A 26,861-nucleotide genomic window follows, 5' to 3' on the forward strand; every position below is an offset into this window, starting at 1 on the left:
TTTAATACAGAGCACCTACACCTTCAGCACACTTTGTTTTGTAGCCAGACTTATTGAAATAATTTCAACCAAGCAAAGCCATTCATAATGTTTGGAGGAAACCACATTCACAATATCAACATGTACACAATATGTCTAAGTTATAATTGTTAGAAATTACTTCCTGTTTCCTAGTTTGTTTTTTTTACTTTTCATTAATGTTTATAGTTTTATTTTGGTTTTCATTTACCCATCTCAGTTGTGACAGCGTTGCTGGGTGGACTCGGACACTGCTGGTCACTGGCCTTGATGGTGAAGGTGAGGTTCTCACTGCACTTCAGCTGCGGCAGAGCACATATCCCCTCTGACGTGGTGTTACAGTCAAACATCTGGATGTCACCCATGCGGTCCGTCACTACGGCGATGTAGTCTTCAGCCCCTGCAGACTCCTTATATATTACCCAGGCTGAGTTTGTCAGGCAGTCGATCTCCACGTCAGTTAATTCAGGTATGCAGGGAACTGGAGGTAGCCAGGGGCAGATCAGAAAATTAGTTGTGAATAGTACACACATTCACATTCACAAATTTTACATGTAGATGCATAATGGTCTCCTTATTCAATTTAAATAAAATCTAAATATTATTGATCCTTGCCTGTTGTGATCATTTTTGTGGGGGTGTCTCTGCCCACACATCCATTCCTAGATGGTGTGATGGTGACACTGTACTCTGTCCCGCACTCCAGGGTGCTAAGATTACAACCGCTGTTTGCGCCGGTGCAGTTGTGACGGTGACCTGTTTTGTCAACCGCTGACACCGTGTACAAGACTCCTGCCACACTGTTGTTCCAGGTAACAGATACAACTCCAGTGCCACAGTTCACAGTAGGAAGGAAGGATGACAGAGGACAGGGAGCTGAGTGGAAGGGGAAGAGGAAAAGTATAAGGAACAGAGTAAATCAAATGTCAAACTGCACAAAAATCAACATTTATTTAAGGTTTTCACACCGCAACAACATTTTAAAAACACAGAGAAAAAGACAGATGTGCCCTTTATACCTAGTTGTTTCTAATCAGATGTACTGTAACCATCACCTGGAGCTTTACCTACCTGCAAGGACCTGTTTTGTGGGGCTCTGGGAACTGTTGCAGCTCATATCTTCAGCCACCACTGTAACACTGTAGGTCAGATCACACTCCACGTTGTCCACTACGCAGTAATGCTTGTCTGTCGTGCAGGTGCTGACGTGACCTTTGCTGCTCGCCACGGAGGCGCGGAACTGTACAAAGTAACCTGTCGACTGCCAGGTAACATTGAGGACACCAGACACACAGTCGAGGTTGTTCTGTATGTTCTGTGGCACGCAGGGAGCTGGAGAGAGAGCAAAGAGAGTGGTTAGATAAAACATCCTATCACTGTATGTTGACAGGATTGATCACAGGCGAGAGTCCCTGAGGAAGACACTGAAATACTACTCGCTCACTTGGATGACCTGGAGGTTAAATAAAATTACTGAAACAGCAGATTAAGTGGTGGTGTTGTATTTGTTTGCTGAACATCATTTGGGTTTAAATACCTACCGGTGCGAATCATTTTAATGTTACTCTTGGGTCCAATACAGTTTTCATCCACACCAACAACATAGACCTGGTACTGCTGTCCACAGAGCAGACCAGATATCTGGCAGCTGGTGCTGCTGGTGTTGCAGGACCACTGGTGGCCCTCCGCATTCTTAGCCACAGCTATGTAGGACACCGAGCCCTGCGAGGGCTGCCACGTCACCGAGATATTGTTTGATATGCAGGAGGAGTTGACTGTGAGGTTGGTGGGAGGGCAGGGAGCTGGAGGAGTGAAGGATGAATGGTCAGTAAGGTCGTTTAAATGCAATAAAAGAGCATATATAAAACATTTTGGGTTTCTTTCAAGAGATAGATGCTAAAATATTCTGTAGATTTGTTGGAATGTTTATTTTGCTGTCAATTTATTCAGACTGCATGCTGTACAATTACTAGGTTTACATCTGAAGCTGTTTAATAGTTAGCTGAAGTACTTTAAATAATTTGCCAGAAATAGAGTAAAATAGAAATAATAATTACTCTTAATTAATTTCTAAACAGGTGAAATAATTTGCTAAAAGTAAACATCTGAAAAAAGGATACAAAATAATGGACAAACAGAGGAAATAGTACTCTAAAAGAAATGAACTAATACTTCAAATAGTCAGGTGGTGCTGAGGAAGGGATATTTGAGCTCATCATCTTCCAGCAAATTTTAGATATTAGCAAACTCTTACTTACTTAACGTATTCAATATAAGTTACCTGTGACAATTCTGTGCCAGTCCTGGGCCGGACTAGGGCAGTTCTGTCCCTGTCCACTGACGCTCACCCTGTAGCTCTCCCCACAGCGCAGAGAGGTGACGTTACAGGAGGAGCCGTTGGTGGAGCAGGTCTGCTTGTGTGCAATGTCAAACGCATCGGCCGAGGCATTGTAATACTGGATGCCGCTGCCGGGCGTCCAGGACACCACAGCTGTGTTGGTCTGGCAGTCCAGTGTCGTCTTCAGACCACTGTGGGGACAAGGACCTAGACAGAGAGGGAAAAGTAAATATGTAGATGGAGGATCATGTGGGTGTGCACTACATAAAATAAAATCTAATTTCTAAGTGTGTTTTCCAAGTTCAGTTGATTTTATTGATTCTGCTTGGATTTTAAATGGTCACAGGACTCCATGTAATAACAAGAATAATAAAAGTGTATTTTGTCAGGTACAGAAGAGCTAACAGGAGGGTGAGGGAGTTGTCAGCCAAACACTCTGTTCACACCAATAAAATCCTGCCTGAAGGTCTATTTAACATGATTAACTAATCAGATATCCTGTGTTATTAGCTGTTGTAGTTGTGTTTCACTACCTGTAGTGGCAGTGATGGACTCGCTGACCAAACTGACACAGGAGTCGTGACGAGCCAACACCGTGATGTTGTAGTCCTGCCCACATGCCAGGTTACGGAAGTCACAGTTAGTGTCTGTGTTGTTACATTCAGCATAGTGGCCGAGACTGCCCCGAGCATAGACGGTGTAAGATGTGGCGCCACGTGCGGAGTCCCATGTGACCACAGTGATACCGGTTTTGCAGTCCACTCGTGCTGTGAGGTGGGTGGGAACACATGGAGCTGGTGGAGGAGATAAAGAAGTTAATGTGCGGCATGGCACATGTGTTACTAATAACTATATAATACTCCTCCATCCATCCTCATCACCAACATCATGAAAATACTGCATACACATTAATACATCAGTAATAATGAAATAAATATGTTAGTAAAATACTTTTTTTTTTACCACTACTTTAAATGCAGGACGTCTACTTGAAGTACTGGAGGGTTTCTGCTTTGTAGTATTGCTTTGTAATCACACTAATTTGCAACAGCTTGTGCAGAAACCACAGATAATTACTCCCTGATTTTTCAATCATCAATTTTAATCCAGTAATCACAGAGCTTTGGACCTTGATGGTTCCAAGATGTAGAGATCTTGAGTAGAGAACTATTCTTCATGTCATGTTTATTAACTGTATTCACACTCATAATGATGTTTTTTCAGTTTGTCATAAAATAATATCAATCAAGTTCCATACCAGTCACACTGGTATGCATGGATTTACACCAGCTTTGCATATGGTTATTACTTTCTGTTGCAATGGTGTTATTCCTGCTTTAGTGTAGACTATAAATGTATAGTTACATTTCAGAATTGCATTTGCAGATGTAAATTATTTACCTGTGTTGAGCCTTTGAGCAAGAGCTGGTTCACTGCTGCATGTATTTGTGTGGCCGACCACACTGATATCGTAGCTCTCCCCACAGATCAGCTGGTCGAAGGTGCAGTTGGAGCTGCTGGAGTTGCAGGTGTGGATCCTTCCTCTTCTGTCCACTGCTGACACCACCTGCGTCTGGTCTGGGCCTGAGTTTCCCCAGGTCACTAACGCCGAGTTAGCGCTGCACTGTGGATTCACCAACACGTTGTCTGGTTTACAGGGGGCTGGTGATTTAGAGGACAGATAGAGCATAAGATTTATTAAAAATAATGGAGTGATAAGAATGAGGAGATGTGAGTTTTACATAGATTAAGGGTCTAGTTTAAAAACAAAAGTTATCCGCCATTTGCAGTGTCAGGTCAAGTCATTTTTGAGTAATAGAAACCTTTATTTAAAGGAAAAAAACTATGTAGCAAGATATTTTAACCTGTTTCTAATTTAAATCTACTTCAAGAATCTAAGGATAATTTGATAATTTTAGGAAAAATGCAGATGTTGTAAACAATAAAAAAGCAAGATATAGATTGTTAATGAGTGAACTTTAGAGGTTGTTATCTTTGGACAGAGCCAGGCTACCTGTTTCCCCATTTCCAGTCTTAAGTGAAACTAAACTAATTGTCTGCTGGCTGGAGCTTCATATTTACGATACAGGCAAAGAAAGTGGTATTTATCTTCTCATCTCGAAAGAAAGTGAATGTGTCTCCAAAAATATCAAACTGTTCCGTTAAAGAAATTAATTTTTAAGAATCATGAATCTTGAAAAGCCGAAAACTATTGCATTTTGCTGCAGTGGAATCAGAAAAATTACAGTTTTGTTTCCATTGTTTTCTTTTTTTCTTTACAAAAGTTGAACTGTAGTGAAACAGGTTGAAATTATTCTACAGCACTGCCTGTAATACCTCTGTACCCTGTCCTTGTGTTACCTGACTGCACTCTGTAGTCGGAGCCCTTGATGGTTCCACAGTCGACTGACGATGTAGTGACGACGACGCTGTAGGTGAGGCCACATTTTAGGTTGTTGATGGTGCAGTTAGAGTTTGTAGAGTCACAAGTCACACGTGTGTCATCACTGCCAATGGCGATCGCAGTGTAAGAGCCAACATCGCCGATGCTCCCCCTCCACTGCACTGCGAAGGAGTTGACATTGCAGTCCAGCTCCGCCTCCACCCTGTCAGGCAGACAGACGGCTGTGGGAGGGGGAAAACATTCAAGTCATTCATTCATTGGTGTTGAGGTTCAAAACAAAAAGACACACTGAAAGTCCAAATGAGACAGTTGCAAGGAGAAGTAGTTTTCATTTACCTGAGTTAAATGTCAGAGTGGCCCCCGCACTGCTGTTGCACGTCGCACTAGAGGCAATCACAACCGCAGAGTACTGATGTCCACAGTCCAGCTTCACTGAGCAAGTTGTTGTGTTGGAAGAACAGGAAACTTTGTGGCCGTGGGTACCAGTCACCGTAGCTGTGTAGAAGATGGCGTGGGCACTCGGGGCCCAGGACAGCATTCCCAAATTGGTGCCACATTCGGCAGTGGCAGTCAGGTTGGTTGGTGGGCACGGAGCTGGCAGGGAAGAGATTAAGGAAAAAAGAGAAATACATCAGATCATTCACTTTATAGTGAGGTTCTGTAAACCTAGTCAATGTAGCTACAAAGAAGAAATATATTTCTTGTTATTTCATAGGAAAATATGTAATAACACATGTGCATTACTAATCACTGTGACGGGAGAAAATATTGATGAGATAATGTTTCAGTGTATAATACGAAAAAGAAGAATCCTGTTTGCAGACCTATCATAAAAATCATATACCAGTTGGTTTACCTCTATTTTCACTAATTTCTGATGTTTTATAAAGCAAACACTTAACCAATGAAATGAGAAAATAATTAGTAGCTGGTGCCCAAATCACCACTGATTGCTGGTAATGTGAGAATTAATTCATCTCACTGTGATAACTCTGGGTTTCCGAAGATGAGAAACCGAGATATATCCAGATATTAACCTGTTTGAGTTTGTATCGGCTTGCTGAGGACGCTGGTGCAGTCAGAGTCCCTAGTAGCGACTGTGAACGTATACAACTCGCCACACTGCAGCCCGGTGATGACATGGGAAGTCTGGGTTGTGGAGTAGTTTGCACTGGCACCTCCATATTCTTGGGAGTGGAGGAAGTAGTTAACACCACTTTCAGGACTGGGGTCCCAGCTTACTGTGATGTCATTGTTCCCGCAATCTGTCACTCCAGTCACATTGGTGGGAGGGCAGATGGCTGAGAACAAGAGAGGGACAAGGAGATAGACATTTTGAAAATATTGTAAACAAAACAATTGCAAATTACAACCAATATGATAATAGTCCATATGATTTCATATGAACACTTCAAACATTCCAAGAATTATATTAAATATTTCTGAATATGTAAAATAAGAATAATGAAAATAATAAATTATATTAACTCAGTGATAATGTTCCAGTTAGCAACACAATTAATACAAGTAAAAACAAGTTTTTCAGTTACCCTAATAAACAATTAGGTTTTGATTGACAATGAAGATAAAACAACTAGTGAATGATATGTAAAACCTAAAAGGAGAATTATGAGGGCTCTTATAATTTTACACTGTCTTGAAAAACAGTATGTACAACATTATAGGAACTGACTGGTATTTGGGGAAATACATTGATGTCTGCAGTAAGTAGTTGGAGCAATTAGCTTAACTCAGCATAAACCCTGGCAGCAGGAGGAAACGGCTATTCTGTCCATAAGTCAAAAATACACATGCAAGCATATCTAAAGCTCACTAATTACTAAATTACATATATTTTCTATACAAAACTGTAATGTAAAAACAACAATTAGCTGCTGAAGGGAAGTTTGATGCAATTATTTCCTAGCAAACAAAAACTGGGCAGAGGGTAAATTGCTATGCGGATTTTTAAACTTTGGACAGGCCAGGCTAGCTGTTTCCCCCTGGTTCCAGTCTTTATGCTAAGCTAGGCTAACCACCTCCTGACTGGGTCTTATCGGTCACAACTAACTATGGTTGATGCAACATATATTGCAAGTTACAAGCGTTGCTGGCCTGGTTGTCTTTGCCAACAGCTCTTATTCTTTTAAATTCCGCATTTTAATGCTACAACTGCCTTTTGCTGTTCCTCGTTTGCAATATTTTTTTTACAACTAGCGACCTGCAGCAGTAGACAATCTACTTCCTGTTTACACCGGTATACACATGTCCAGTGTATAGCGTTTTCAGGTGCGTTAGTATGGACGGAGATCATTTCTGATACGGAACGCCGTTTTAAAATAAATTATCTACTTAATCCACAGACACGAGATCGAGCTTAGCACGGAACTCTTGGCAAGAAAGCTAATATTTCCCACAGTGTCAAACTATTCAAACAAATGAAGATGTTATTCTCTGACCTGTATCGAAAGTGAAAGACTGGCTGGGTTCGCTCCTGCAGCCCCTCTCGATGGTGACCACTGTGAGGACGGACGTCTCGCCGCAGTGGAGGTCTGTCAGGGAGCAGCTTGATCCATTGGAGGAGCAGGTGTGTACGTGATTATCCAAACCTGTGGCAACATACAGATCTGCTTGCGGGGCAGGGTTCCAGGTGACATGGCCCACGTTACCGACACACTGCAGGGACACATGAACATCGGTGGGAGGGCAGGGGCCTGTGAGAGAGAGGGAGAACGGGGAGATAGCAGAGTTGAGTGAGCATGTGACATACAAGTTACTGATATTTTAAATAAAAATTAATATTTGAAATGACCACTCAATATTTAATATGAGAGTTGTTGAAGTGAAGTTAGCTACTGAAATCCAACAGTCAAGAGTCTGAAGTGGCAGCTAGAGGAACTACATCAACATTCAGTTGTGATGATCAAACATACAAGGGTTTTCTTGGTATTTGGATGTAGGACTCTGGTGTGTATGCTTGTTTGGTGTGGTTGTTTTAGGCTGTTGTGAAAGCTAACAATTAAACTGTAGTGCAGCCTAAACCACTTTTTCAATTGGTCTTGGTCAGGCTGACTCGTGCAGTTGCTTGTAGGTGTGAAACAAAAGCAGATCAACCACAGAATTACCGTGTTAGCAGAGTTACCTTATACATCATAAAGTGAAAAGGAGTAAAACTGGAGTGTTTTGTAAATTTCCTAATTAAAAGGAAAGTGTGATGCGGGGGTGAATACAGTCACCAAAACTGTCCAGTGAATCAGTTATCTGGCGGTTCACTCTACATTTACCTTTGATTATAAGTCAGTGTGAACATAAAATGGATCAGACCCTCATTTTTTTACCCTTATAAAATGATATTAAAATCTACACTTTTAAATACAATACTATTTAATCGAGGGCAAATGTTAAAGTGCATTATGTGGTCTTCCTCACCTGCAACATAAGTTAATGGGTAGCTGTCGGATCCCTTGCATTGACTAGAGAATGGGGTGATGGTGATCACATAGGTCTGGGCGCAGTGCATGTTAGGTAGGTCACAACTTGTGTCATTTGTGGTACACTCTTTGATATCGCCATCTCTGCTGAGCGCCTTCACTTTGTAGGAAATTGCACCGGGACTGTGTTGCCAGCTCACTGCCGCTGTGTTGTTGTGACACATCAAGGAGGCACTCACGTTCATGGGAGCACAGGGGGCTGATGTAAAAGCAAAAGAGGAAACATCATACATGGAAATCAAAGGAGGCCTGAAATGATGGGAAAAGTTACTCTTCACCCTCATCCACACAGACACACACACACACACACACACACACACACACACACACACACACACACACCTTGCAGATGTCCCATCCATCTCTCACCTGTCTGTATCTGTGTTACCCCAGCCATGCTGCTGTTGCAGTGGTCAGCCACAGCTATCACTTTCACGTGATATACGTCACCGCAGAGCAGTGGGGGCAGGGAGCAGTCGGTCTGGGTGGTGCTGCAGGAGGCCATGTGGTCTCCAGAGTGGGCGTGGGCGTGAGCGTAGAAACTCTTCCTGCCCAAAGTCTCGTCCCAGCTAAGGAAGGCCAAGTCAGTCTCACAGGAGTATGTGTACTCCACGTTTGCAGGGGTACAAGGAGCTGGGTGAGAGAGGAGTACAGTCAGTTCCTGAACACCTAACTTTAACCTACAATTTATTATAATCCAATCTTAAACCTAAACCTTTAAAAGATAATGTGTCTTAATTATAATTTACCTGTGACAATCTGAAAAGCAGCGCTGGGTTTGCTCGAACAGTGGACTCCTTGTGTGACAGCCTGGACGGTGTAGTCTTGTCCACACTGCAGTTCATTCAGGGCACAGCTGCTGTTGGTGGATGAGCTGCAGGACGTTGAGTGTCCCAGACTGGAGGTCGCATTGACGGTAACACTCATGGCATCCTCATCCTCAGCCCATGTGACCCAGGCGTGGTTAGAAACACAGTCCAGAGAGTGATCCTGGATCACTGGAGCGCAGGGAGCTGGACACACGATTATCACACATTACTAATTTGTTTTGTAGGATAAATTTCGATATTGGCTTTGAAGCCTTAAACGGAGGAGCTCTTCATTTCTATAAGGTCTCTCTTTACCTGTGGTTACATTGGTTTTGGCGAGTATGGAGCTGTTGCACTTCCCGTCCCCTGCCAGTACAGTCACAGTGTAGGTCTCCCCGCACTGCAGCCGCATCAGTTCACAGGACATGCCAGTGGAGTTACAGGAGTCAACGTGTCCGTTGCCCTCAGCCAGGACTGTGTAATAATCTGCTCCAGCGCTGGCCCACCAAGTCACCGTCACCAAACCAGTGAGGCAGTGCAGGGCAGCGGTCACATTTGTAGGAGTGCAGGGTGCTGGAGAGGGACGGAGAAGATGAGCATCATGACTGTGATTATTTTATGACTCGATAAAAAAGATTATTCCGCTGTACTTAGACTCAGCTGTGTTTGAGCTGAATGCTAACAATGATCTCATTTAACATATTAGTCATTAAAAAATATAGCGATTTCATCAAAGCTTTAAAATGTTTTGCTCTCAATGTCTCCAGAAATATCATCAAGGAGAAGTCTTGATTTAGGCTTGATTTAATTGAACAATTTAATGCTCACAGAATGCATTAAAATAATTGATGTGATAATAAAATACTCTACAAGACAAATTATCAAATAAAAAGGCAAATGTACATGCAATAAGAAAACATCTGTTAAAGTAACTGAAATTATGGAGAAATGTTGACTAGTCAACTTTTTTGCTGTTATTCTGTATTTTGAATGCTGTGAAAAAATCCTATGAAATGAGCAAAACCAACAATGTTGGTCTGTCTCACTATACTTTCCGACTTCCCTACACTCTCTTCAGCACTCAGCTCCAATCGTATTGGTACCTACTGAGGATGTAAATCTTTGAGAACAGGTTGCAAATTTGTAGTTTTATTTATATATTTATTTATTTGTTAAAAGTCTGAGTAATATCCCAAAACAGCTGGGCACAGTTTTCAGTAAATGTTGGATATGGATTGACACCAAATAAACATGAATGAAAATGTTACCCAGTGTAATGCTGTAGCTCATTAAATGTGTTTTTAATAGTTTTTTGGACAACAATAGAGCACTAAAGCACAGAAGTATAAAATATATCAGTTATAAATACTTGTTAAAAAGATCAATTAATTTCTAGTTTTGGTCTTGTCATGTTGATAATGAGAACAATGACAGGATATCACCATCTCACCGGTTCTCGCTGAGATTATGGCGCTTTTGGAGCTGTTGCACTTGTCGTTGAGGGACACCACACTCAGCATATAAGTCTGAGCACACTGGAGGTCAGAGAAGAGGCAACTCTGGCTAGATGTAGGACACGAAGTAGAGAAACCTCCTGCTCCCTTCAATGTGGAGATGTAGGACACTGCGCCGGCAGCTGCATCCCAGGACGCCTGCAGCGTGTTAGTGGAACACTCCACCATGCCTTGGACGTTCATAGGAACACAGGGAACTGGGAGAGAAAGGAGGAAGGAAAAAGCAGGGAATCATTTTAGTATTCACAGATATTGTGTCTCATATTTAATTTTTTTCCTTGCTCTGTGGGGTTCAACCGACAAACTCACCAGAATTAACAATCTCCGGGACGCTGCTGTGTCCTTCACATGTGCTGCTCATGGCTTTGACTGTCACAGTGTACTGCTCTCCACACATTAAATTCGTCAGCATACAGCTAGACTCCTCTGTGACGTAGCGAAGCACAGTTCCATCTCTGGCCGTGGCGGTGGCGCTGTAGTTTACTGGCACAGATTCAGGGGTCCAGCTGATGGTTAGCATGTTGGTGCTACAGTTCAGGGTGTTGAGCACATTCTGAACAGCACATGGGGCTGACACAGGAGGCAAAGAGTTAGACTCAGTGGTAGTTGGATTACAAATGTATGAAAAGGACTGTAGTAATTGTTGAATTACTTCAAATTGCATTAATTGATTTTGTTTTCTGGCCACAGACTCATAGATACACAGCAGGGAAATCAAATCTATTCAGTCATAAAATAGCTATGTACTTACACTAATTTATAGAAAATAAATGCACTACTCATATTTACTCGTATTTCATATATAGATATGAAATACTGTCGGGCTTTCAGGAAAGTCAATTTTAGGAGCTGCAAAAAGTGTCTTCTCTTGTCTCTTTATGAATGAATGAATGTAAGTATTAATAATCTTGACCTTGAAAACAGTAGTTGACAAACAATAGACAAAACACAAAGTCCATTTAGTAGCTGTTCTGGATTCCATCAAGTGCATCACATGATCTTCCTCATCAGCAGGTGGACTTTGCTCAGCTGTGATGAAGCTTCAGAACAGCTACTACATGAATCTTATAATCTTATTGCATTTTGTCAACTAATGGTTTTTGAATGTTGGGTTTTTGAGGAGGAGGAAATTTTAAAAATCCAGGAAGAAACAAAAGGAGAGTGTGGAAACAGGATAAGGAAGATGAAGAGGAAAAGTTAAAGACAAAAGTAAAAGGGAGATGTAGAAAAGGATTAAAAAGAAATGGTTTAGGAAGGGAGTAAGAGTAAATAGAGAGAAAGCAGAGATGCGACTCCCTCTCACCAGTTGTACGGATGACTGGCTTGCTGTCAGGACTCTGACAGTCGCCATCAGAGGATGACACAGTGAAGCTGTACTCCTCGCCACAGTGCAGACCCTCCAGCTGGCAACTAAGCCCTGCTCCTGCATCACAGGTCACATTATGTCCGTCTTTGCACACTGCCTTGCCAGTGTAGGACACTGCATTGGGGCTGCTGTTCCAGGTCAACAGTGCAGAGTTACTGCTACAGTTCATTGTGACGCTGAGCTGAGAGGGAGGGCAGGGCGCTGAGGAGGAAGGACACAACAGTTGGTATCAGCTATAAATAAACATATCTCACAGTTACAAAACACTGATTTCTGCTGATCTTTACCTGTCGGCCCTTCCACTGCAAGGCTCCCTGTGCTGGTGCAGGTCTCGCCCACAGCAACCACGCTGACATTGTAAACTTGGCCACATATCACGCCCTCCAGGCTGCAAGACGTCTTGTTGGATACACATTCCAAGCGACTGTCATCTTTACCCATAGCAACGGCGGTGTAGTTTTTGGCGCCACGGCTTGCTTGCCATGTCACTTCCATAAAACTCTGGCCACAGTTTTTCTTCGCCATCACATTAGTAGGTACACATGGTGCTGGGAGTGGGAAAACCTCAGATCAGCTCAGTACATTTTGTTTAATATTTCAATTACTGTCTTGCATCTCAGTAGACATATTTTCACTTTCATGACCTGATTCAAAATGTCCTAAATCACTTTAAGCCAAAATATAAACAAATATATAGTAAACTCTTTACAAACTGAACTTCTCTTACCTTCGCTGACAGGTATGACCGAGGGAAAACTGACACAGGTCTTATTGATGGACGTCACCTTCACTGTGTACTCCAGTCCACACTCCAGTGTGTTGATGCTCAGTGTAGGCTGTGTGGTGTTATAAGACTTTTGCATGTTGTTATATGAGATCATGGTGATGTAGCCTTCTGCGTTTCTGGATGCGTTCCAGCCAATGGTCAGTCCACCTGACGCACAGTCTACGTCAGCCTGCACGTTGGCCGGCCCACAAGGAACTGGACGGAGAGAAGAAAGGTGGGTTAAGTCTGGCACCTAAGAAATTAGTTGGTTATTATGGCAACGTGAAAATGCTCGAAAAATTTCTTCCATGTAATTATATATTCAGATCTTATGTTGGTCTCAGACTACTCTTGCAGGTTGATCTAATCTAGACACTTTCCAAAAAGGAAATGCAGAGGTGTGAAGTCCAAATCCTGAAGTCAAGCTGTAAACATGAGCACTAGACTACATGGAGCCAGGCTGTAATGCTCTTTACACACAAAATAAAAAATGTAGTATGGATGAAAAATACAGGCAGAAAATTGCAGTTGTAAGATCCTTATCACCAGTGGTGTAAGAAAAGAACATTTTGGCCTGAGGAAAGGACATGTTACAGTAAATCAAATGGCATGGTCCATTTCAGGACTTCTTAGTCTGAGCTTGTCAGGCTCAGGTCTGAAGTGCAGGATTGTACTTAGTTTTCATCAGTACCCTGATAGTGCACCCTGATAGCTTCTGCTGTAACTAGCTGAATACTAAACTACCTAAATTAGAATTTCATACAGGGCCCATCTACAAGACAGAGTTTAGGTGATGATGCAGGGCTCCACTTAAAGGGTCAGTTCACCCAAATAATAAAAAAGCAATTTTCAGATTTTTGCCCTTGTAATTTTATTGGCATATATTATATGTCAATCTGATCTCCTGAGATGCATTTGAAACATTCTTATATGCCATATAAGAATGTTTCAAATGCATCTCAGATCAAACTGAAATTATCTAAAAATCTAAAATCTAAATTGTCTTAGTTGTTTCAAAGCTTTTAGTTTTTAGTCTCCACGTCTCTAGGACGGCCTGGAACAGCCTTCCCCAGGGTCTGAGAGTAGCTGAATGTGCTGACATCTTACAAGTAAACTTAAAATTTATTTTTTTACATGTAGATCCCAGTGCGAGAACATGAGAAAATATTGTATAATACTTTTATTGTGATTTATTTGAACTGAACCTGTTCCTGGCATTGACCCTAAACTGCTCATAATTTCATTTCATTCAGTACTAGAGGTATATTCCCAATTGAAATTACAACATACCAACCAACACACGCTTAGTTTGGGGTTTCAGGCCATATTCTAAACAGTTCGTCCTGTTTATATTCTGTAAGTATTTTTCAATAGCTAACTGAGGAGATGAGAGATACAGTGACATGAAAGTAAGTTATAGTGTAGACGAATTATGAGCAGAATGTGTTCCTACCAGACTCCAAGTAGATGGCCTTAGAGGGCATGCTGGGGCAGATGCCATCATGGTGGCAGACAGTGACGGTGTAGAGCATGCCACATTTCAGGTTTTGTACCCTACAGCTGGTTGTAGTGGAGCTGCAGCTGAGAAGTCCTTGGTCTTCATCCACGATGGTGGCGGTGTAGGAGTTCATTTGGGGCTGACCATGCCATGAAATCAGAGCGTCATTGGCTGCACAGTCTAGGGAGGCAGTAATGTTATCCGGAGGGCAAGCAGCTGAAATGAGACAAAGGGACAGTTAAGCAGCAGAATGAAACAAAACATTATTAAACTTGGGGTATTTTGATTAAATGCTGATTACAGTTTTTAATAATGAAAATCAGGAGCTTAAGATTCAGATTTTAAAAGGAAGATATCTAAAATATAAATAAAAACAGCCCTGAGCTCTCTGTATTCAGTCTGGTAATGGCAAATAACTCAGACGATGTCCAGCAATAAATCTGTCTGACATTTATAGATTTTAAAAAATTTGCTTTCCAGAAATGTGGTCAACTCTTTCAATATGCTGTATTACAGATCATTGATACAAGTTTGTTCAGGGCTTTCAGATAAAGATATTGACATCTTAGTCCTTAACACTGACTCAGGACCTCTTTCAGATGAAAGAAGCACATCCCTCTTTCTGTTGTTTGTCAGTCTGAGAAGTCACCTAAGCATCTTTACAGTAAAATAACCCAGAAGAAAGAAAACAAGCATCCTCTCAGTACCTGTCTCTATGGTGACCGCCTCGCTCTCAGAGCTGTTGCACATGATGTTGGAGGCAATGACGTACACTGTGTAGTTGGTGCTGCACTTCAAGCCCTGGATCTTACAAGTCAGATCAATGGCGTTACAGTTGTGAATGACACCCTCGCTATCCTTTGCCATGGCGATGTAGAAAATTGCACCTCCGGTCAGCTGCCAGGTGGCGGTGATGGCGTCCGCTCCACATTCCTTCACTGCTGATACGTTGGTAGGAGTGCATGGGACTGAAAGAGAGGGGACGAATCACAATCAGAATACATTCCACCATGAAACCCTTTCCTTGTGAGAGGGGAGCAAGAGTTGATGTTGCCGGTGTATTCAGAGGTTAACAATGACACTCACAATCAACTTAGTTACAATCATGCTTGTTTTGATAGATAGATATGAAATTTATAATGATATAAAACTGTGAAAAGCAGCAAACTTTCACATTGGAGAAGCTATGAACAGTTTGCTTCAAAAACAACTTGAACAACTGATCAATTATGAAAAGAGTCTCTGTCAGAAGACTAATCGTATAATCGACTCACAGTTTCAGCCTCAAAAGAAGACTTACAAACACTGGGTGCACAGATGGTTTCCCAGGCTCTGGATTCTTTTCCCACCACTGCTGGTATCTAATAAACAGACACTACCGGTTTTGCCTCACCTGTTTCAGCCACAGGCCCCAGTGACCTCGGACTGGCGCATTCATCGTCAAAAGCCGTGATGTAGACAGTCAGATACTCTCCGCAGTGGATTCCCTCTATGGAGCAGCTGTTGGACATTGAGCTGCAGTTGAAGCGGGAATTGTTTCCCTTGTTGCCGAAGGCCTCCACAGTGTAGCGCAGAGCCCCCTCTGCCAGGTCCCACTTGCTGAGCAGAGAATCTGACTTGCAGTCGGCCGATGTTTGCAGATTCTGGGGAATACAGGGAGCTGGAGAGAGGCAAATAAATACAAAGATTATGCTATTTAATATTTTTATTTACAAAAAGAGGTGTAGTGATTCTGTTAAATATGGTTTGTAATAAATATCTTATTATTATTATTATTATTATCATTATTATTATTATTCTTAAGTTTATTATGAGTGCTTATTTTTTAAGTTTGTGAATAGGCGTAAACGTGAGGACTTGTCACCTTTTTATCTGATACATACAGGTCCAGATAAAAAGCAGCCTGATTAGGTTTACAAAAGTATCCATCAGAGGGCGCTCACATCAGCATGGACAACTGCCCCAGAGCTCAGATCAGCTCTTCAGAGCAAACAGTCATATTTTAAATTGTGTTGTACACAAGTTGCAGCAACTTCGAATTATGGAAATGAAATGATGAGATCTCAACAATGACATTCATATTCATACTGCACAGATATAAAGCTTTTGATATAGAGAGATGAGCTGTAGATATGTGTGGTCATACCTGTGCGAATGTCAACAGTAGAGCTGACCGCGCTCTTGCACTCCCCTGAGAATGAAACGACTGTGAAGTAATAGTGTCGTCCACACACTGAGTGTGTAAAGAAACAAGTGTTGTCCTGAGTCAGACACTCCCGGACCACTCCCTGGGTACAGAGAAATCACACAGTATTTACTCTAAGTACCGACTGTAGTCGTTAACTCCTGTTCTCTCATGTCTGTACAGTGAATGTGAACCTACAGCTAGCAGCTGGATAGTTTAGTTTAGCACAAAGACTGGAAACGAGGGGAAGTAGCTAGTCTCAGTCTAAAAGTAACTAAATCTGCACCCGCCAGCCCCTTAAATTCTCACCAATTAACACTTTATATTTCATGTGTTTTATCCTTCTGATAGCGTAGAAAACAAGCTGCAGTAAGGTGGTTAGCAGAAACTTCAGACAGGCACGGCTCCCAACCAGGAAATAGTCAAGTCCATAACCTTCTGTAAAGCCACAACTTGTCATTTTTACTCTTTTTGTACAGACTAAATAACAAGATATACACTATGTAAAGTTGTTAACCTTTGGACCTCCATTTCCAGTCCTTATGTTATGCTAAGCTAACTAGCTGCTGGTTGTGGTTTTATATATAACATACAGTCACAATAATTGTGTCAATTTTTTCATCTAACTCTCAGCAAATATTATTTACAAGAATGTCAATTAATATCTTTACACTGACTGTACCTGTTATAGAGTTAATCTGGAATATACAATTTAAATTTCATAATACATTCAGCACTCATTAAGAAAAAAGAGTGCAGTCAGTACCTTGGAGTCTACTGCTTTGGCCAGGTAGTAGTCTGTGTTGTTTGTGTGCTCCCAGGAAAAAGTGATGACATCGCTGGAACAATCTCGCACCAGCTCCAGGTTCTTGGGAGGACAGGGGACTTAAAGGAAATAGATATTTATATAGATAGATAGATAGATAGATAGATAGATAGATAGATAGATAGATAGATAGATAGATAGATAGATAGATAGATAGATAGATAGAAGGGACAAGAGAGATAACAGAAAAAACAGTAAATGGGGTTAAATATCAACATCAAAGTGAGCGTCTCAAATCCTCTTTCAGGTTAAAACGCCCTGATACTGAAGATTACGCTCCACTGTTGCTTTTCACTGTATGAGGTTTCAGGTTTAACACAAACACAGGCTTATTCTGAGCGGCCTGAACCCAACACAATATGATATAGACAGTAAAGCTCAATAGGAGACCCAGTTTTCAAAGGAGACACCTAGTGATGCACACAAATAAACGTGTGAACTTAGACGACAAACAAAAGCAGGGGGGGAAAAAAGTTGTAAACAGCTATTCCCAAATGACTTCTGACTGATATGACCTCAGTAATACCTATCCTCAGGTAAAAACAAATTAGGTGTGGTATATTAAAATAAGAATTTAAGCTTGATAGATTGTGACCATACAACCTTGTGCATTTTAATGCTAACAAAAAGCCCATCGTTATGTTAAAATCCCTAATGTTGAATTAAATTTTAGTTTAAACCTGCATTTAACGATCAGCTTTGTGTGATTCTAATGTCCAAATACTGTAAAAAGTCTTCAGAAGATAGTGTTACACATCTAAAAATGATGCCATTTCCCTTTTCTTGTGCCTTTAGGCTTTTATAAAATAAGGTTTTATATCACCAGATTGAGTCTCAAATATTAAATGGTTGTTGACATGCAACAATTACTTCAATTCAGCATCATCCAAGTCGCAGCAGCTTAACAGTGCACAATGTGGCCCCAGGGGTGTGGTTGGACAGAAAATCTCGACCAGGCTCTCCGACAGAATAGAGTGATATGTGAGATGAAAGGATTAACTGCCTAGACAAAATAGATGGCAGGGTGAAGCAGTAGAAGTGTCATCCACAGTTTTAATAGACCAGTTACATTCAGTTGTAGTTGACTGGCATGGGGAGCGTTGGGGGGGGGGCGGTGGGGGGCTGGATTAGTCAGATGACTTTCTCTTCTGCAAAATCACAACTTAATACAGAGCTGGGTTGGAGTTTGTTTCTCCAGTGTAATCTATTACTAAAAGAGCTTAGACCATGTTTTCACACTTTTGTTTGGTATGATAACTTGTTTCTCTGCTTACTTAAAAACTTGGAGAAGGGTGAATCTGTCTGTAATTATCATAGACTCTGTTTTACAGTCACCTCAGGAATACTGGTATTTAAGTTAGGGATAAGTAGCCAGATAATCACTTCTACAAATTCTAAAGATGTATGTAAGAAACCAGATTATTGAATAGGAGGAATACATGAAAAGCCTGATTCCGAGTCAGACAAAATCAAGCATCTAGGTGAATATATTTCACATGTCTATTCAATTGTGATCAGTCTTACGAGGTAAGCCAAGAAATGGTTACGAATTTTTCCACCTCCTGCTGAGGAGAAAAATCTGCTTTTGTACAAAAGAGGCTGAAGCTTTATCTAGAGTTCAGGCTTGTAGTGTGCCAACTTCAGATTTAAAGTGTCATTGCTGATTTTACATATGAACTCTGCCTATGAAAGCCATTCTACAATATCTTCTGTGGCTCTGGAGGGGCTTTCAAAAGTCTAAGAAAATAACCCTGATGATGCTGTAGTGTTGTCGTTCGAAGGTTTTCTCAGTTTGGGCTTGGAGACACAAATTTATAACAGTAAGCTTCTGTTACAAGCTGTGAGGGTGGAGGGGAGTTTGAAAGATGTGTGCGTTCATCAGGCGATAATGCTCTAATGATAGATGCTATTGCGTTACAATATGGAAATTGTAGGATTATTTTTATTCCTCTTATTAATGTGTCTGTCACAAGCTTCCCAACTTAGTGAAGCAACATCACCCAGAGGGTTACAGCTCTTCCTGTCTCCATGTCTTTTCTGCTTGTTCCTGTTCGTTCTCATGCAGTCCCTTTAAAGATGTGGCGGTTAAATAGTTGCGATGGTGATTTAGATATACTACTGCAGCAGTCGGCTGGCACAAACATTTCAATATTGTACCTGTGAAAAAATTCCAGGTCCTGAATTGATTCCAGGAAGACTTAAAGAGAGTCAGCTAAACAGATCCTGCTGAGTCACTGAAGGAAAAAGCATCCAGTTCTTTATGAAGAAAGGCCTACTGTACATCAAAGGCTGAGTTGGCTGGTCATCAGAGGGTCACATTGTCTCTATTGAACAAGCTTGGTCAAAATGGACACACAGTGTGTTTGTGTTTCTTCTTTTATGTGTGTGTGTGTGTGTGTGTGTGTGTGTGTGTGTTTATACATGTTTATATCTGACACGTCTCCTGATAAATGTAGTGATCCTGTTTTTGTTTTTTTTGTTTTTTTTGGCTCTTACCCGTCTGAAAAGTGGCCGAGGTCTTGTTCATGATGTTCTTGCAGTTCTCTGATATGGGAGTCACGTGGACCACATATTTCTGACCACAGTTCAGTCCGGTGATCGCACAGCTGGTGCTCTGGCTCGTGCACATCAGCTGTGTGCCATTTTCGCTCATCGCCGTGGCTTTGTAGGAGTCGGCCCCGAACACAGCCGTCCAACGCACCGTGGCAGAGTTATTGGTGCAGGTGTAGTCCACCGATACTGATGAAACTGATGTCAGCTCTGCAAGTAACACAGTGCATTAAGAGTATCCTTTTTTTCAGCTCAGTGTACATGACAGTTACAAAGGCAGGATGTAGAGGACAGGCAATTTATACTCTCAATCGAAAGGATTCTAGACGGGAGTCACATGGGATACATTTACCATCTTTTAGGCTAAATAGAGGGGACAATTACAGACTATACTTTTGGGGCAGCGATGGAAATTTCCTCAGACTAACTTTGTACGTATTCAGTTGTTGGTTGGTGATTGGATGTTGTTTTTCAACTCACCCACTTGACATTGCTCTGTTTAGAAGTATCACATTATCTCTGATTGGGGCTAATGGACAATATAAATGCTGTGATAAAGTGAGAACAGATCCAGGTCAAATATCTCATAATTAATATACTGTAAAAAGACCCGAAAGCACCTTTGATTTCTGTTTTTTCTCAGGTTTATGTTTACGTGACAGCCTCAACAACAAGTAGGTTGTCAGGGTATCTGAACCCTTTTCCCCCTGAGGATCATATTCTGCATGTCTGAAAGGAACGCCTCAGAGAGAATAGCTGACCTAGATCCTAATCACAAAGTTATTGATATTGGTTTGGCTCTGCCGACTCACTGTTGGTGGAGTATGTGTAGTCTGTGGGCTCGCTCGGGAAAAGGAACTTGTTGAATGAGGACACTGATACCAGATAGGTGGAACACGGGAGGATGCCGTGAACATCCAGCACGATGTCTGTGACGTTATACACTGACGGACTGCTGGTGGGTTCGTCAAGGTTCTGGATAACAACTCTGTACATGAGGACGTCCTCCACTGGCTGCCACATCACCCTGGCTGTGCTCCGGCCAGTCTGTACAGCTGTAATGTTCACCGGAGGCTGTACCACTGAAAGCAGATATAAGCACTTAGTTAAGAAGGAAATATCATACAATATTACAATGATAATAATTTAATTACTGTAATGAAACACTGAAAAAGGCATCTCAGTCAAGCAGTTTGTTAAAGGATCAATTCAACCAAATCATAAAATGCATCCCCCTGAAAGTGAAGAGAAATGGGATGACAGAAATGGGATGACAGTTTTGGTTTTATGTGCTGGGGGATTTGAGAAAGCTTTAATGAATAATAACATGTCTGCCAGAGGCAATGTTCCCATTACTGATAATCCACACACCTCACTGCAGTAAAGTATTTTAAGGAATTATTTCCCCTGAAGAAGGTAGTTCCAATTAAAACTGTCCACACAGCGAAGTCTATGTTATTGAGAGTGACAAGGAAAATTGTAAATGTTTAACACACATTGGATATGTTACTGTTGAGTTTATGTATATAAAATATAATTTTATCAGTTTTGAGCACCACTTAATTCCACACACATCTATATCCATCTATGTTGGGATGATAGAAAATTCTGATATCAGAGAGCCAGATATGTCAAAACCAGGACAAGTAAATCCAAACCTCGGATACCCCTATAGAGGCAAAGGATTTTGGATGATTTGTGTGAACTGGCCCTTTAATAAATGTGAACGGTGTAACTTTCCTAGAGTAAGAAACAGAGTCACAAAGTGTAAAGTGTTTTATACCCCAATGACAACATATCAGGCCAACCCCCCTGAAATCAAGACCTACCTATTGAGGAGCATTTTAAACCAGTAAGAGTAGTAATCTAAATCAATTTCTGTTATCTAGTGTACTGTAGGTATATATCATTTCAATGGGAATTTGTTGTCATATGGATACATGTAATTTAAGTATAGTCATTGACGATACAACATAAAATGTACAAACTTTCTTCCTCTTGATTTGGTTACTTGACTTCATGTAGCCTTTTCAGCAATAAATTGACTCAAGAAAAATCATTTACATAAAGCAGTTGTACACCCCCCCATCCCGACTGAAAGTGTTCACTCACAGGTCGTCATGGTCCTCACTTTGCTTCCTCTTCCCGCGCCGGCCTGGTTCACTGTGTAGACGTAGCAGTCGTAGTTGGTAGCGGGCTGCAGGTTCCTCACTATAACGCTGGTGTTGGTGTAGGTGAAATTGAACGTTTGTCCGGTGGCCTGAGAGCGCACCATCAGGTGGTAGTAGTCCGCCGAGGGTACCGTAGTCCATTCTACAAGGATTGAAGAACTGGACAGTGCCCGGCCAAATTCTATCTGCGCTGTGTCGGGGACTGAGAGGAAAGAGCAGGGGAGAAAGCATCGTTTAGGATGCTACAAAGCTGCGCTGCGTCAATGCGTAATGGCGCGTTTTGCGCGTAAAGGCGCAGTCTGAATGGACTATAATTTCATAAGGTAACATCATGAAAACGTGGCTGATCAAATAACTGTTTTGGGAGCTTTTCTTTTAAATATTAATGTTCTGTGTCTATATATATATATACAAATGTCTGTCGCACTTTGACCCCTGAAGGCGAATGGCATGATGAAACTGCTCAACCAAAATAACGACAATCCAAACCACTACCACGTTTTGAGAGATGTCACAATAACTTCATGTCAATATTGTGTTAACTGTCTTCTTTACCTGTAGTCGCCACAGCTGTATCCATACACACCACAAAGTAGAACTGGAAGACTTTGAGAGTCACAGTATACTCGGTCCCCGGTCTCAGACCCTGGACATTCCTCTCTCGCGCGGTCGATGGCAGGGTCACCACAACCGGTGCAAAATTTGTATTGTTTTTCACCCGAAGGTCCAAAAAATAGCTTGTTGCCTTATCGTGTTTTTCCCATTTTACCAGAATCGACGAGGAGCCTGAGGGGGTGGCTGACAGGAGTTTGCACCCTGTGAGAGATGGAGACATGGCGCTGAAAACTGGAGCTTTGGTTTGAGTGAAGACACTTTGTCATTGAAGGTAACTGAACAGTTAACATTACAACTGGAAGAAAAATCTATTTAAGAATATCTTAATTACACAGTAACTTCCACTTAGTGAGATTTCTTTAGGTTCAGTGATCCATTCTGATTTGTACATATTGATAACATAATAATTATTTATTCAAAATAAATCCAGCCTATGCAGACCCACATGAGGCCTAAAATAATAATTCAACTAAATTTCTTGGTTTACTTACCCTCTGCACTATTAGGTATCTGTAAATAACAAAAATAACATAATCAGCAAATATTTTCATACTGCATCACATCCAATCAGTTTCACATGTGTTAAAAAAAAAGATCTTTACCTGAGTTAGCGATACCAATGCTAAAGAAAAACTTATGGCTCCCAACAATCCCATCTTTGACATTGACTGCATGCAGGGTTACATTTAGTTTAGTATACACGGGAGTCAAATACAAAAGGTGTTCTGGATTCTTTTGAGCTTTAGCCCAGCGTGTGTGGGAACCAATCAGTATTCCCCAAATGGGGACAGGCTGTCCCACCAACAGCCCTGGGCAGTCAGAGCTGCCCTGAGAACACAACAGGAGGGAGGGATGGAGGGCGGGATGAAAGGATGGATGGATGGATAGATGGAGGAGAGTTTGGTGAATTTACCTGTGGTGACATGAAAATGAGGTCTCTCTCTCTCTCTCTCTCTCTCTCTCTCTCTCTCTCTCTCTCTCTCTCTCTCTCTCTCTGCCCACCCCTCCCCCTCTCTCTCACACACACTGGCTGTCATGCATCTGTCTCCATCTCCATCAAAGCAGTTTTGTCTCATAACTGGTCAGTCTGCCTGTTTGTTCTACATACTCTGGTCTCAGACACATTACACAACATTTCAAAAAATAATTTAGACTAAATTTACTCTGACATTGTTTATAAACTTAAAACTTCATGAATCCAATTTTATCAGAATTGCTGACGAACTGATGCGATTCAACATCCACTACAGAAAATGATGCATTAATTCCATTTGGGCTCTCAGAGATTTAAACATGGTATATGACTGTAGCCTATATTCTTTTATTATATGCTCCCCGAATCCAGAGGACACATACTGTGCACACTGTGTATGTGTGTCAGTAATCTCAATTTCAATTTCTGTTACTGTAGTTTCTAATAGTTTGTCAGTTTGTCCATAACACTGTGTATATGTTTGCTTATGTCCATGTGCAACCCATATAACCGTATAAATATGAAATATCATCTTATTTAGTGTAATATTAGTGTTTAATGGTCATTTCTGTCTCATCTCACTTTGATAGTTTCACACATTGTGTTTAATAAGGTCAGAAGAAAAGAAAAACATTTTTAAAGGCAAAAAATGGTTGATTTTGAAGTTCCTCTCATTATTTTTTCACCTACAGTTCGGCATTAGAGTCTGTATTATCCTAAATTAGGAGGAAGTGAAGACAATTTTCCCAATCATCAAAGTTGACTCGACAAAGAAATCTTAACTCCTAGTTCACTTTCCGCCTATTTCCCGAGCTTTCAACTTTCATCAGCAGATGGAGTTTGCTTTTTGCTCAAAGTTTTGGAAAGTGGACTTTTGTTTTTTAACTTATATTTCTAATGAACTCAACACTTAAAAAAAGTTTATGTATTATCATCATACAACACAACAAAAATATTTAGAATTTATAATGGAAAACACATTTATGCAGTTGCGGTCTGCTGTTCTAAACTTTCATTTTTATCTGTAAATATTGCTGTAGCATTTTGGTTCATATATCAACAATAAGGTCATGTTAGGTCAAAAATTTTGGTGTTGAATTTATTGAAATAGAATATAAAGACAATAACCATCAAACTTTAGACCCTCACAGAGGAAATGGAAAAACTTGTTCAAAATGTGACAGATTTTTTCCAGATTTAAATCCTATCACTGAGCTGTGAACTGCACTTTGTTGAGCTTTACAGGTCAATAAATGTAACACTGGTGACAATAACAAAGGACTCAAGTGAAAAGGTACGAGATGATCCACTTTAAACATAAGTAATTCTATTGAAACTGATCACAGGTGTCTGACCAACTTTGATCTTATCGCCGGAATATGTCATTACTTTTGTATCCAGAGGCCACAGTGTTCATGTAAGTGACTTTACTGACCTACTAACACAACAACTACCACAAGAGGGAGTTGCATAAAAAACTGTCTATGCATTACATATATCATCCATTTGTTTTCTTTCTGTCTATTTGAGCTTGTTGATTTCTCTTTAGTCCGTGGTCCACATTTTATTTCTGTCTCTTTCCACCCTCCTCCCCATATGAGTTGCTGTAAATATCAGACCTCTGAAGGCAAGCTGCGACTCCACACATGGACATGTTTCTGTGTTAACTGTTTTTTTTTTTTTTTTTTTTCATCCCTGTAACAATACATGAGAACGCAGTGACTGACCTGAGCCAAAGAGATAAAGGCTTGGGAGGGGCCGCCGAAGCAAAAGAGACAAGTGCCACTGAAACCAAAGTTAAGAATGCAATCTTGGGAATTGGGACTTGGGGCTTCATTTTAATGGGCTGTACTTACAAAACACATCAGGGCTATAACTGTTACTAAGTTGGGTCTTATTTAAACTGTTAGCCTTCGAAGGTTTGAAGGTGTTTGGTAAAATGAATGAATTTCCTCCTAGATAGACAAATCCCTAAGCTGGCTTTATGTAGGCTACATGCTGGGCTGAAAGGGATCTTTTATCACAGGAGAATAAAAGGGTATCACCTCCTAGTTCCTCATCGTGTATTAGAAAAAAAAGGAAGTCAACATGAAAGGGGATACGGGCCGTAATCCTGGCAGGAAACTTAAGCTCCCCCACTTAAACAATAGCAATTTTGAAACATGTTGAATAAGGACAAGTGATGTGAACACCTTGATATTTCATTGTATTTTATGCAGCTGTAATATTGTCCTGAAGTGGATACTGTTATAGGTCAAAGGTATTGAACCACTTGTGATGCAACTTCCCAGAAATCTCTCAAGTCATTTATAGCTGTCTGCAACTCTTCCTAAAATTACATGACAAGAGAATAAGGTTGTTTTTTGTTTTGCTGCTGACTCATCTAAAGTGTTATTAAAAAAAATACATGGAAACACACAAAGAAGTGGCGAGGCCATGTGCTCAATCACACATACAATGCATTGGGAGAACCTGAAAGTGATCCTGAGGATGAAAAAGACAGACTTCATGATGCAGTGAAGGTGCCACTGAGTCTAGATGAACAGTACATTCAAAGTAAGCACTGTAGGTCTTCATTCTTCAAGTGGGTTAAATTTGCTTTTGCCACTGACTAACTGAGTACATGTCGGTGTGAAGCGGGGCCTTTGCGATTGAAGCCAGTGGGTCAGTCATCTTTCTGAAGAGTTGTTGATGTGTGTGGGCAGGTTGTCTTTAAAAGGTGGTATATTTGGTATGTCAGTGGCCTTTACAATGTGTACCACTAGGTTTTCTTTCATTTACAGTGCTGTGAAAAAGTTTTAGGCACATTAGAAGTTTTGATTTTTATCCATCACGCAAATGATTGCAAATTTATTCTGCAGCATGACAATGAAACTTGGTTACGCCAAACATTGTTTAAGTTAACTGAGAAATAAAAATGGCATTATTTTTGAAAGCATATTTACTTTACTAATATAGTCTAAAACGTTTTCACACTATGATGTAACACAGCATGCTTTAATGCTTTGTGGCACAAATGGGATAGGGAGTGTCACTTTTCCACTGTAAACACAGTAACACTGGAGTTTCCAGACAACTGAGTGGACTGAATGAGAAATTGGGTGATGCTTTGTGCAACAAAGTGAGATCTAAGTGTAGATACAGTACCTTCATCAAAGTGGTTATGTTTGTTTAGTCAAAAACCAGAACAGATTTCAATGAAAATCTGGTGGAAATTTAGAAGAAATAAGCTGTGTAAGTGCAGACTGAAGACTTATTATTGGATATCTTAACACTGTAAGACAGGGCACAGGAACATATTTGCTGTTTAGTCATCAACTACTTGGAAAATCTGGCA

The 26,861-nt window shown here is 40.9% G+C and overlaps 1 protein-coding gene across 1 annotated transcript in view; it reads right to left on the bottom strand.

Annotated features, from left to right (window-relative positions):
* Positions 1 to 22,771, bottom strand: part of LOC130170924 (uncharacterized) — a 42,394-nt gene extending 19,623 nt beyond the window's left edge. The window contains exons 1-29 of the mRNA XM_056378626.1: positions 22,492 to 22,771; positions 21,878 to 22,138; positions 20,578 to 20,847; positions 19,712 to 19,975; positions 17,156 to 17,274; positions 16,351 to 16,492; positions 15,598 to 15,864; positions 14,912 to 15,172; positions 14,160 to 14,420; positions 12,668 to 12,922; positions 12,228 to 12,488; positions 11,878 to 12,141; positions 10,884 to 11,144; positions 10,511 to 10,771; positions 9,376 to 9,633; positions 9,001 to 9,264; positions 8,621 to 8,884; positions 8,190 to 8,450; positions 7,220 to 7,474; positions 5,798 to 6,061; positions 5,097 to 5,354; positions 4,718 to 4,981; positions 3,758 to 4,018; positions 2,890 to 3,150; positions 2,300 to 2,563; positions 1,560 to 1,820; positions 1,090 to 1,350; positions 634 to 894; positions 230 to 499 (exon numbers count right to left, since the gene is read on the bottom strand). Of these exons, the coding sequence (XP_056234601.1) occupies positions 230 to 499; positions 634 to 894; positions 1,090 to 1,350; positions 1,560 to 1,820; positions 2,300 to 2,563; positions 2,890 to 3,150; positions 3,758 to 4,018; positions 4,718 to 4,981; positions 5,097 to 5,354; positions 5,798 to 6,061; positions 7,220 to 7,474; positions 8,190 to 8,450; positions 8,621 to 8,884; positions 9,001 to 9,264; positions 9,376 to 9,633; positions 10,511 to 10,771; positions 10,884 to 11,144; positions 11,878 to 12,141; positions 12,228 to 12,488; positions 12,668 to 12,922; positions 14,160 to 14,420; positions 14,912 to 15,172; positions 15,598 to 15,864; positions 16,351 to 16,492; positions 17,156 to 17,274; positions 19,712 to 19,975; positions 20,578 to 20,847; positions 21,878 to 22,138; positions 22,492 to 22,771 (7,354 nt within the window). The remainder of the gene's footprint in view (positions 1 to 229; positions 500 to 633; positions 895 to 1,089; positions 1,351 to 1,559; positions 1,821 to 2,299; positions 2,564 to 2,889; positions 3,151 to 3,757; positions 4,019 to 4,717; positions 4,982 to 5,096; positions 5,355 to 5,797; positions 6,062 to 7,219; positions 7,475 to 8,189; positions 8,451 to 8,620; positions 8,885 to 9,000; positions 9,265 to 9,375; positions 9,634 to 10,510; positions 10,772 to 10,883; positions 11,145 to 11,877; positions 12,142 to 12,227; positions 12,489 to 12,667; positions 12,923 to 14,159; positions 14,421 to 14,911; positions 15,173 to 15,597; positions 15,865 to 16,350; positions 16,493 to 17,155; positions 17,275 to 19,711; positions 19,976 to 20,577; positions 20,848 to 21,877; positions 22,139 to 22,491) is intronic.
* Positions 22,772 to 26,861: the final 4,090 nt, after the last annotated feature.

Source organism: Seriola aureovittata, chromosome 6 (assembly GCF_021018895.1).
Source record: "Seriola aureovittata isolate HTS-2021-v1 ecotype China chromosome 6, ASM2101889v1, whole genome shotgun sequence".
Classification (NCBI taxonomy): Eukaryota; Metazoa; Chordata; class Actinopteri; order Carangiformes; family Carangidae; genus Seriola; species Seriola aureovittata.